The 13,279-nt window shown below is 35.8% G+C and overlaps 1 protein-coding gene across 1 annotated transcript in view; it reads right to left on the bottom strand.

Moving 5' to 3' along the window:
- Positions 1 to 13,279, bottom strand: part of LOC150099114 (V-type proton ATPase 116 kDa subunit a 1-like) — a 586,531-nt gene that overhangs the window by 432,567 nt on the left and 140,685 nt on the right. Inside the window, exon 4 of the mRNA XM_090404569.1 lies at positions 11,551 to 11,676. Coding sequence (XP_090260695.1) covers positions 11,551 to 11,676 — 126 coding nt within the window. The remainder of the gene's footprint in view (positions 1 to 11,550; positions 11,677 to 13,279) is intronic.

Here is a 13,279-nt window from a genome sequence, read left to right as displayed (position 1 = left end):
AGGTGCAAAGATCCAGGATGTCAGTGAATTTGTTAGTCTGTAGAGGGGAGAAGTGAAAGAATTGACTGTTTTGGCAGGCCAGAATGATTTGACAGTGAAAAATATGCAATGAGAGAAGACATGAAAGAGTTCTTGACTGAAGTGAAAAATAAGAGTGAGAAAGCAGATATGGTAAATATGCTGCCTCAGTATAACAGTACTGAATTGAGAGAAGTGCCACGGTTGCAAATAAGTCAATAAAAAGATTATCCAGGAGAGAGATGGTGTGTAGTCTGTAGATGTATGGAGTAAATTTGATGGATGAGAGAACTTGGATATTCCTGATGGATTGCATTTGAATGGTTTTGGAGTTAGCTGTTTGGAGCGAGTTGTTCAGTAAGAGAATGGAAATGCAAATAAGTGTGAGTTCAGCCACCTATGGAACACATGAGTGTGTGTGTGTACAGAAATTATGCAATACCAAATGCAGTTTTGCAGGTTTCAAATCTGAATAGGTTAGTAATGTCGTTACACAAGGGTAACTGTGGGCACTTCGAGATATTGAATTGTATGTACACGAATGCCAAAAATAAGGAGAGAAGTTTTTGGAATTGTCAACTGAACTTGGTCAAAAATTATCAGCATCAATGAGACCTGGCTAACAGAAAATGACAATTACAGGAGTATTGTATTTTCAGGGAGGGAGGCAATGGGGGTGGATATGCTGATGATAGCTGAAAAACTTGAATCAACAAAAACAAACAGATGGTGCATTTGGTTCTGTGAAATAAAGCCAAGAGGGAAAAAATATATTGTTAATTGCTATTATAGACCAGGGGACCCACAGGAAGATGTGGATGTGATACTGAAATGAGTGCAGATTGAGCAATTTTTATAAGAGACTTCAGCTATGGAGATAGACTTTGGGGGGGGGGGGGGCACATGGCAAGATGGAAATGGAATTTATAATGAATGTTACTAAGGGATAATTACCTCAAATAGAATGTCATGGAGGCAGGATCATATATTTGTGAGTTCTGGATCTGGTAGTAGCATCAGTAGATGTATCCATAACCACAGTTTAGAGCATCTTTGATCAGGGAAAATGACCATGCTATCCTGTTCTGAGAGATTTTAAACATGTGGAATTCTCTGTCAAGAAAGGGATTATTATTATTATTACATAACACCTCCAGGGAGTCCAAAGACTCATCGGGCAAGGGCACCTATTCTACAACTCTCCATCTCCACCAACCAACTACCTTCAACACTACACCAATGCCATCTACTACTAACCACCACCCCAACTAGTATTTTCAAAGACAATCACAAACATCCATGCCCACAACAGGATTCGAACCCCAGCTTTTTGGCTGGAGAGCAGATATGCTAACCACTTGGCCAACCAGGCCAGCTAAAAAAAGTTCTAGTGTGCGAATAGATTTGAACTTAGGATGGTTCTTTCTTTGTTGGCCTAGTAATATGGAACACAAACAAATCTGTACATAAAATGTGACATAAGAAGTAATTAGAAGGCAGCTTATAGTAATACCATAGGTTAAGTGGATACAAGTAAAGAATGCCGGTAGAACATGGAAAGTGATGAAAGATTGTTTGAGAGATGGAGTATCAGACTGCATGCCAGGGGTCAGAAGGACCAACCAAGTGGGCGTTAAGTAGATGAATGGTGAAAAAGAAGCATGGGCTAAAAAAAAAAAAAAAGCATTGTGGAGGGAAATATAAAAGGTGATCATAACTCTCATGAGCAATACAATGTGAAGCAAGAAGTGTATCTAATAAGGCAAGAAAGGCCAAATCATATTATGAGAGAAAATTAGTTAAGCAGGACATAGTAAATCCAAAAGTTTTTTTTTTTTGTACCAAGTAAGAGGGAAATATTATGAAAGGATAACCTATTAATGCCAATGGTAGGAAGATAACTGAAGCAGAAAAAATATTAAAATTACCATATTATCACTTTGCAAGAGTGTATCATCCAAGTGGAGACTTTTGCAGATGTCGATGTGACAGACCAATGAGAGAACTGAGGTAGACAAACTGGAGTTGCTCAGCATATTGAAAAATATCAATGTGAAAGCGCAGTGGGACTAGATGGCATGTGGACACATGCGCTGTGAGAACTGCAAGACAACTGGTAGCTGACGAAGTTATTTAATCAAAGTCTAAGCTCTTGCAAGGTTTCATGGAAGTGGAAAGAGGGTAAGATAATTAAATTACATAAAGGTGGCTCAGACAGAAGCAACAAATTAAAGACCAATTAGTATCTCCAAAGTGGTAGTTAAAGTATTGGAAAAGTTGATCAAAGGTAAAAAACAGGAATATGATACTGTGTGGTGGGCAGCACAGCTTTCTAAAAGGTAGGCCCCTGATTTAGTAAATTTATTTACAAAGCCCAGCAGCATGATAGTTGGACTTTGCAAAATTATCTGCCAGAATACAACATGGAAAACTATTATATAAGTAGGAGCAAATGGAAATGGATAAGGGTGTGAATAACAGACAGACAACAGATAGTAGTGTAAGTAGAGTGGAATTTAGGAGAATGAGGGTGACTAATGTAGTGTATCAAGTGTACTAAGGCCATTGCTCTTTATGCAAATTAAGGATATAGGAAATATATTTAAATAATTATTAATGTGGGAAGAATATTCAGTGGTTTGCTGATGCAAAACTGGAGACAAAATAATTGATAACTGCTATGCAGATATCCTGATATGCAGATGTCAGGATGATTTAATTAAACTGGCATTGTGGAAAAGATAACGGCTGTCAGTTTAATGTAAAATGTAAGGTTATGTACTTCCTGTCAAAAAGATTATACTGTGTATCACACACACTGATGATGTTAGGGATTTGGGGTGATGTTGAAAGAGCGTTGAATTTTAGAGGAAATACTGCAAAACAGCTCAAAGGATAAACTGAATGTTGAGGAACACACTGACAATCATAGATAAAGTACTTATTTTCACATTTTCATAAGGTTATTAGTCACATCTTGACTACAGTGCACAGACTTGGTTACCTAAGTTGGTCAAAATAAAACAGTAGAGATGTGTGACCAAGATGGTGTTAGATCAGTGAAATACTTCCTCCCCACCATGGGGATAGATGGAATGTTATTGTGTGTGTGTGTGTGTGTGTGTGTGTGTGTGTGTGTGTGTGTGTGTGTGTGTGTGTGTGTGTGTGTGTGGACTAGATTTTTTGCTTGGAGAGTGGCGATTTTTTTTTTTTTTTTTTTTAATGAGAAACCAATCCATGAGAGGCTGGTCAACCTGGAGTACATTAGTTAGTACAATAAATTGTACTGGATATAACATATAAGATGATACTATTCCAGAGAAAGGAATGAATGAAGAGGAGGAGAAATTTGTTCTGTGAGTTTGGAGATGCACTGTGAAGGAGTGTTGATTAGTTGATGCACATGTTTGAAATGATTCGACAGAGAATGTTTTTTTTTCCTCTTGGAACCGATGCTAATTCTGATAAAGAGCAGCCAGAGAAATACATGTATGTAGAAAATGCAAGCAGTGGAGACTGAGCACCAGCATGAAGGTGAGTGAAATATATTAATGAGTGAAGGGCAATTAATCAGTCTGACTGCTCTTTTCTATATAGAATTCAGAAAACAGAGCTCTTAGAGACATCTCCCAAGATATGAGAGCAATATTCCATGGTCAGACAGATTTGGGATTTGTAAAAAGTATGAAGTCGATTGGAGTTAGAGTAACACCTTGAGCAAAAATGAAAATCTAATTTTTTTGAAGGCAGAGGAAGTAATATTTGTGATAAGTTTGTGCATGAGAGATTTGAGGTTAGTGTTATTCCAACAAGATTGATGTTATTATGCATGGAGATTTGGGTTTGTCAAAAGTAAGGCTGGAGGAGTCTTTTTTTTTTGGGGGGGGGGGGGGGGGGAGGATAAGACAGTTGTGTTTTATTAGAATTTAAATTGACAAAATTATCCAAAATCCCACCGATGAATGCACTGGAGAGCTATATCTAAGATGATAGTGGTAAAGGCTTCGGAGAGTGTGTAGAGATTTGTGCATTGATAGGTTTGTCAAATGAAAAGGAGGAATGCAATGTACTGTCATCAGCAAGGCTATGTATTAAGTTGGTAGTTTGCTGGAATAAATATATAGAAAGAATAGGGTAGGTGAGAGAACAGAGTCATGCGGGACCCCTGCATTGGGACCCCACCATTACCTGAAATGAGCATCCAGTTAGAAAGAAGGCAATCCAATGGCAGAAGTCAGGGTTGGCAGACCAAAATTGCCAAAATTTTCAGTGGTATTTGTCAGATATGGGTGACATAAATAGATTATCTATTGACTGACAGTGGCAGAAACTATACTCGTAATCATTTAATAGTGAAGAGTCTTCAAGATAGCAGAGCATTTGAGTGTTGAAAGATCACTCAATTCATTTCATTACTTCAGAGAGAAATGGAGTAAGAGAAATTTGGCGGTAGTTTAAGGGTATAGATTTGATGCCCTTTTAGGGATAGGTTGATTATGGGCTAATTTCCAGACTGCAGTGCATATACCAGTGAAATAAGAGAATTTAAAAAGACAACACAGAATGGCAGTCAACTCTGGAATACAACCATTTAGGACAATCAGAAGAATGCCATCAGGGCAAAGAGACTTTTCAGTATCCAATTTGAGCAAAATTTTCCTGATCACTTTTAGGTGAAAGGACACGCTGGGCATTGAGTATATGACAGGCCTGCACAACATAAGGCCCACGGGCCACATGCCATTTATTTTGGCCCGTCTGCCTGATTGAATTATTTAATCATATGAGGGAATATGAAATTAGACGATTTTTTCCTAGCATTGAATTAAATTTTTCCATTTTTGCAAAGACTCTGCATGTTTACGTTCATGCGATTAATGTCACAATCATGTTTCTTTCAACTCGACAATAAATTGCATTTGGAGTTATTCCTACTGTCATATTTAATAACAAATTATTACAATCGATTTTAAGGTTTTGTTAGCGCTAGTGTCGCTGCGGGGAAATAAAAAGTTACATCTCCGTGATAACGACCTGATGTCTACGAACAGGAACGAATCGTATTATACAAAGTTGGCCGTACATTGACTGGCTTTGGCAGTGTAGTGGTTGTTTGTAGCTGGAGCAATACATTACATAACTGTTACCATAACCTGCATTATTGTGAGTTTTTCATCATTAGTTTTTTGTAATTAATATTGTCAATCTCAACATAATGAGCTTAAGTAAAAAGCATAAAATAGATTTGGAACATCGAGCATTTAACCCTGAGTGGACAAATATTTTTTTATGTTGTTTAAGGACAAAATAGTGTGCATTGTTTGCCAGGAATCTATCGCTGTGCCGAAAGATGTCATTTTGAATGAAACATCCTAACCTTGGCAAGTTGGATGCAACTAAAACGCAAAGAAAACCAGCAAAGTTATTAAAAGTCCTAAGCGATGAGCAACCAGCCTTTAAAAAAGTGATATCTGTAAATGAAGTTGCCACAAAGTTAAGCTTAAAAATATCACAAGAAATAGTTTGTGCTGGCAAATCATTTACTGAGGGAGAGTTGATAAAAAAAGTGTCTGATGATTGCCATTTTCAAATTGTCTCCTGATAAGAAAAATAATTTTGAAAATATCAGTTTGTCCTGTGTGACTGTCCAGTGCAGGGCTGATATTACCGAGGATCTTAAAGATAACCTGCAACAATCAGCTAATGAATTTGTCTATTATTCGCTTGCTATGGATGAAAGTACTGACATGAAAGATACTGCACAGCTTTTAATATATGTAAGTGGCGTTAATAAGAATTTTGAGGTGACAGAGGAGCTTGCTGGTTTGTGTTCAATGAAAGGAAGAACAACAGGAAAGGAGGTCGCATAAAATGTAAAGATGTGTGTTAACGATAAACTATCCTTAAATTTCAAGAACTTAGTAGCAGTTTGCACTGAATCGTACCCATCTATGTGTGGAGAAAATGTTGGTGCTGTAACATTTATTGGACAGTATGCAGGTAAGCCATTGACAAAATTTCACTGCCTAATTCATCAGCAGGTGTTATGTTCAAAGGTTTTGCAGTTTGATCATGTGATTAAAGCAGTATTTGCTCTGGTCACCTATATTCGAACTCGGGGTTTGAAACAAAGAATGTTTCAGGCGTTTCTAGAAGAAATTGATGCCGAGTACGGGGATCTACCATACCACGCTGATGTACGTTGGTTGAACCGTGGAAAGTTTTGTCACGCTTTGTCGCTCTAAAAAATGAACTAGTTGAATTTTTGGAATCTCAAGAAGATATGGAAAAATTCCCAGAAATAATGAATGAAGAATGGAATCAAGATTTATTTTTCTTGTGTGACATTTTGGGTCACTTGAATGACCTTAACTTACAGCTTCAAGGAAAAAATAAGTTTGTTTTTCAGTTAATGTCTCTTATAGAGGTATTCAAAATGAAATTAATTTTGTTTGAAAATCAACTTGCTAAGGGAGATATGACATTTCTTAACTTTTCGACAGAATATTCCATCAGAATATCATTCAATGGTGGGTGGAAAATATAAGAAGCACATATCACTTCTAAGTGAGGTGTTTCAGAAAAGAATGCCATTGAGTAATGAAGATGAAGTCCACATGAAAGTGATTGAGGATCCATTTTCTGTCAAAGCAGGAAATCTACCTGTCGAATTCCAGATGGAAGTTATTGATCTCCAGTGTTCTGAAAACTATCGGGTCAAGCATAGGGAAAGTACTTTACAAGAGTTTTATTCTATTCTGGATCAGGATATTTTTAAGTTTGTTGGATACTGCCTACCAGGTATTTTGTATGTTTGGGAGCACATATACTTGTGAACAAACATATTCGCTCATGAACGTGAACAAAACCAAACAGTGTTCATCTTTAAGTGATATCAATTTAGAGGCCATATTAAGAACGGCCACTTCAAACATGACACCAAACTTTGATAAAATAGTGGCAACAAAGCAATTAAATGTGTCACATTGTGACATTCAGTCACTGATATTTCACTGAGAATAAGTGTGATATTCTCAGTAAAATTATTAGTAAACTTTGTGTTTGTGTTTAAGTGGATTTTATTGAGAAATTTAATTAAGTTTAGCTGCAGTCGATTAGTCTAATATTTCTGATGTGATCTGGCCCTTGGTCAGGTGGTTCAAGTTGGGTTTGGCCCTCAAAGACAATCAAGTTATGCAGGCCAGGTGTATGGGATGGATGGGGAACACTTACAAAAATGAGCAGTATAAGAATTGGAGAAATAACAAGCCAAGAGATTGTTTTTTTTCTGTGGATGATGATCAGAGTCATCAGGATGCAACAGTGATGGGAGCAGTGCTTGGCAGAAGTTGTGACAAATAGCTTTCGTTAGAGACCAGAATGCATAGCTGCCATTTCAAGAGGATGCAAGTATCCTGCTCTTAGCTCTCAAAGCGAGTTTTTTGTAATTTTTGCACAACAATTTTCCTCGAAATCAGTCTGTTATCTGTCAAGACTTAAATATTATCAGATCTTATATTTCTATCTTCTAAGGCACTTTTTACTGTATCAATCCACCTATATATTCGCCTTCCTCTATGTCTATTTCCTGCAAGCCTAGCAGAGAACACTTCTTTTGCTAATCTTTCCTCGCCCATTCTGTTTAAGTGACCATACCACATGACATTACCTCTGCTAATGCATTCCTGGATGCTGACAATGTCAAGTTCTTTCCTAATATCCTCTTTTTTTAATGATATTGCCATTGATGCCATATTCATGCCCCTTATCTTTCTCAGGACTCTCATATCTGCGGTCTCTAGTCTTTGTCAAGTGTTTTGCTTCTGACCAAGCTCTCAAATCCATAAGTTAAAATTGGTTTGAACACTGTGTTGTATAAAGCTAATTTAGTGTTTTGACTAATTTCTCTCTTATTCCATATAGATTTATTCGGTTGACTTCCTACCATACCAATTTTGTTGATTATGTTGTCTATTTCCATATTTAATTTACCATTTTAACTAAAAATCATTAGGTGCTTAAGGGTCAAAGCTATATAACTGAGAGGAGACCTCCACATAGTCTTCAAAGGAATGTGGAGAACCGACCAAGGATTATGACCTAATGTCTAATCCTCACCTTCTCGTGGTTCACCCTGTTAGGAATATACCTGGATAATAAACGGACGAGGATGGGCTGGCAATTTGGGTTTAAACAACCAAATTGTATTCTTATTGGCTTAAACCGAAATTTCAAATAATGGAATAACATGACAGAATTTCGTGCCAGCTGGGACATCGCCCGATTAAACAAGCGAAAAAATTCCCCGACTAAATTGAATAACTGTTATAAAAGATATGGTATGAAGGTCAGCATTAAAAAGACAATGAAAATAGGCAAAAACATTGAAAATATCAACTGCATTGTGAATGGAGAACTTAAAGAACAAGTAAAACATTTCATCTACTTAAGCACGATTTTTAGTGAAGAGGGTAAGTTAAATATGGAAATAGACAACAGAATCAACAAAGCTGGTATGGTAGGAAGTCAATTGAATAAATTTATATGGCATAAGAGAGAAATTAGCCAAAACACTAAATTAGCTGTACAAAACAGTGTTTAAACCAATTTTAACTTATGCATCAGAGAGCTGAGTTAGAAGTAAAACACTTGACCAAAGACTAGAGACCGCAGATATGAGAGTCCTGAGAAAAATTAGGGGCATGAACAGATGGCATCAATACCAATATCATATTAAAAACGAGGCTATTGGGAAAGAACTTGATATTGCCAGCATCCAAGAATGCATTGGTAGAGCTAATCTCAGGTGGAATGGTCACTTAAGCAGAATAGGAGAGGAAAGATTAGCAAAACAGGTGTTCTCTGCCAGGTTGGCAGGAAAAAGATCCAGAGAAAGACCAAGATATAGGTGGATTGATACAGTAAAAAGTGCCTTAGAAGACAGAAATATAAGAACTGATAATATTGGAGTCTTGACATTTAACAGACTGATTTGGAGGAAAATTGTAGATAGGAAGTTAGAAATGATGTAAATATTTCATGCAGTACTATCATATCCTGTACACCAGAGTATATTTCAAGAATTTGAAGATACCATATGACTAAAAATCATGCGTAAGTAGCTGAAATGTTTCACTTGTTCTATAGGTTCTGCATTCACAATGCATTTGATATTTTCAATGCTTCTGCCTATTTTCATTGCCTTTGTCTTGTTATTGCTAACTTTCATACCATATCTATTACATCAGTTAATCAATTTAGTCAGGGAATCTTGCAGACGTGTAGCGGATTTATTTATAAGTATAACATCTTCTGCATAAAGCAAAGAGCTGACATTAGCATCTGAAATTTTCATATCAGATTTAATACCACTTTCCTCCATGTGATCCATATAGATAACGAATAACAGAGGGGATAATGTACATCCTTGTCTGACACGAGATTTAACATTAAACCATCTTCCTATACATCCTTCAATTCGAATTGCTGACTCACAACTCAAATAAAGACTAAGCATTGCTTGATATAATGCCCCATTGGCACCATATAACTGTAGCATAATGAATAGCTTCTCTCTCTTGGCGCCTTGTCATATGCCTTTTCCAGATCGACAAAACTTAAATACTGATCTTTGTTATATTCCAATGATTTCTCAACCATTTGTGGTAAAGTGAAGATCTGATCCTGACAGCTTCTATTTGGCCTGAATCCAGCTTGTTTTTCACCAAGCTTCTCTTTCACAATTCTTCTCAACCATTTCTCAAGTATACTTACATATATCTTACCAGGAACACTCAGTAGAGAAATACCTCTGTAATTCTCACATTCATTTTTATTTCCCTTTTTATATATGGGTACTATGAGACCTTTAATCCAATCTTCTGGAATTCATCCCTTTGTCCAGGTCTTCTGAACTATACAGTGCAGCCACTTCAAGACTTTTATACCTACATACTTGAGCATTTCTGATCAAATATCATCTACTCCTACTTCAAGTATGGTTATGTATTCCTCATTGCATGCCTGTTGAGTGTTTTTTACCACTGTGCTGTCACTGATTGTTTCATTTTGCAATTTTTCAATAAATTTTCCAGTTTTTGTGACACCTTCATCATCTGTAATTCCTTTTATAGCTAAACTGTAGGCATCAGAACTTTATTACGCTCCAGGATGTGCAAAAGAATAAAGTTGATCTTTGAGAGAATAGATGAAGGTAGCTAGCTAAGAAGTTTGAAAGCGGCATGTGTCTATGTCACCTCCATATCTAATTCCTTTTACAGCACTCTTTCCTCCATTTCTGAGCTTGTTCAACAACCTCCAGAATATCTTGCCACCTTCTTCATATTTATTTTCTATTACATACCAAAGTCTTCGCATGACTTTTGTTTAGCTAGTTTTACACAGTGTTTAGCTTTCTTACATTTGTCTCTGTATTCTCTAAGCACAAGCTGACTTATTTGCCAGGATCTTTTGATATGCTTTCTTCTTTTTCTTCACTGCCTCTTTAACGTCCTGTGTCCACCATGGAGTTCTGATTTGTTTTTTTTTGTTTTTTTCTGTCCTTGGAGACATGACTAACCACATGCCTCTCTGGCTTAATCCATCAATGTTTTCTTCAGTGTTGCCACTAAATCTGCAAGGTTTGGTTCCCGTTCTCAAACACTTTCATTTTTTTCTTGAATAATGTTTGTGTATTTTAGTCTACAGTTCACATCTGAGAGCTGCTCAACTTTTATTCGCTTTAAAACTTTCTTACAACTTCTTCTTTTCAATATGAAATTTAATTTTATTCTGCTCAAGACTAAATAGTGATCACTTTCAATTTCAAATCCTCTGTACACTTTGGTGTCCTGCACCAGGGAGAAAACATCACTATCAACAATAACATAGTCAGTGAGTTTCTTATTCCTTGCCTCTTCTCTCCATGTTAGAATGTGGTGTTAGTAATAACCAATCCATGTCCTGAGCAGAAATCCAACAGGTATATGTCATTATTATTAGCTTTGCTCATTTCTCCAAATTTTCCCAAAATATGTTTGTATGTCTTACAATCATTTCTTACTCTGCTATTTAGATCCCCAACAAGGACCAACTTTTCCTTTTTCATTGTGTCACTTGTTTTTTCTAAAGCCTCAAAAAATTCCTCCACTTCTACCTTAGTAGAACCTTCTGTGGGACCATAAGCACAAATAAGTCTGATTCACCAGTCCCCCATTTTGATATTTTCCCACATCACTCTATTTGAGACTGCCTGCCATTCAAGAAGATTACCCTAATATTTAGCGTTGGATACTTTTGCTACTCCTTCTTTTCCTTGATTGTCATTGTCTGAATATAACATTTTGTATCTATTGCTCAGAAAGAATTTTATATACAATATTGCAAAATTACACAGATAGTATATATATATATATATATATATATATATATATATATATATATTCATAATAAATTAATGATATAATGGAATATGGAATTATACTAAAAAAAGTACATCTGATACAAATAACTAAGGTGGGAAACTTATCTTACCTGAAAGAAATTCTGAGCTTTAATTAATATATTTTTCAATTCTGTTAATTCTAAAAATGTTTTTCTGAGGGCATCAGCATTTGAATTAACTTCTTTTAATTCAGTTTCCAACTTTTCAAATGTAGCCTAAAATTAAAAAGCAAACTTTTAAGTTTTAATTAAATAAATTAACACACATGCACACATATATATAATTATTTAAATTTTTTTTTACTTTTAAAGCTGAAACATCAAAAATTAAACTAAACCAAAAACAAACTAAACTTTTTAAATTTAAACTTTTAAAGTTTAATTATTGACAAATGTCTTATTATACAGCTGTCTCCATAGAGTCTCAGGACTCATTCCAGGAGGCTCAACTTAATCCCTAGTATTTATGTGTATGTGCTGGTTTAAATTCATTATAAAGTGTAATGGAAAGAATATAACACAGAGGAATAATAAATTATAAGTGTATTAGGTTATATATTTCATCTCTGTCACATTATCTGGGATACAATTTGAAAATTGTATAACACACAAAAGAACTCAAAACAATAAGTGGAAGAAATTAGACAAAAAGCTTAAAATCCTAAGAGGGGTGTCCTCATAGGAATGTTGGCTAACCTTTGCTGTTGAATGGGAGGCCTAAGGATTAAAGTTTTCACAAATCTTGCAGTAAAAAAAGGCTAAACAAAAGAAAAGCTAAACAAAAGCTAAAGTAAACCTACAGGAAATGGATAAAATATAGAAAAGTAAATCAATGAGCATCCCCATAAAGCTGAGATGTCTGGAAACATGCATATTGCCAAGTGCTCTCAAATGGGCATCAGACATGGGTAACAGTCAAAGACCCTTTGAGAAGAATATTGACTTTTGAAAGCACATGTTATACTAGGGTGGTCTGAAAAGTTCTCGGCCTCGATAACAGATGGAAACACTATTGGCAAGATTTTTTTTTTTCTAAGTTCATATATCTGTCATAAGAGCATCCATGTGAAATTGCAAGTCATTCTATCAAGTAGTTTGTTTTATACAGCTGTTTGCAGCAAAAGTGTTGTCTGTATCCCTTGAAATGGATAAAACTGAGTATTGTGCAGTTATAAAATTCTTTGTAAAAGAAGGTTTAATGCCAAAAGAAATTCATTCAAAGTTCATAAAAGTTTATAGGGATTCTTCTCCTTCGTTTTCAACAATTAAGAAATAGGCTGCCAAGATCATCTTCAAGGCCATACCAGCCTTGAAGATGATCCACGTCAAGGATGTCCAAAAAGTATAACATCACCATAAATCATTGATCAAGTGCACGATATGTTATTGAATGACTGCAAGTCAAAGTGCGTGAAATTGCTGAGACTATAGGCATTTCAAAAGAGTGTGTAAGATATATTTTGCATGAAGCATTGCAAATGAAAAGCTTCGTGCAAGATGGGTGCTGCGCTTGCTCACAGCAGATCAAAAACACACTTGTATGAAAATCTCTGAACAGTGCTTGGAGCGTTTGAACAAGAATAAAACTAATTTTTTGCATTGATTTATTATTATGGATCAGACTTGGATTCACCATTACACACACCAGAATTCAAACAGCAGTCAAAACAATGGACAGAAACCGGTTGTTCAGCACTAAAGAAGATAAAGTTAGTTCCATCAGCAGGAAAGATCATGGCATTGGTGTTTTGGGATGCTATAGGCATTTTGTTTATTAATTATCTTGAAAAGGGTAAAACAATAACTGGAAAATATTATC

Source organism: Typopeltis vanoorti, chromosome 15, assembly GCF_054136105.1.
Source record: "Typopeltis vanoorti isolate ZY-2024b chromosome 15, IOZ_Tvanoo_1.0, whole genome shotgun sequence".
Taxonomy (NCBI): domain Eukaryota; kingdom Metazoa; phylum Arthropoda; class Arachnida; order Uropygi; family Thelyphonidae; genus Typopeltis; species Typopeltis vanoorti.
This window is presented reverse-complemented; position numbering and strand designations above follow the sequence as displayed.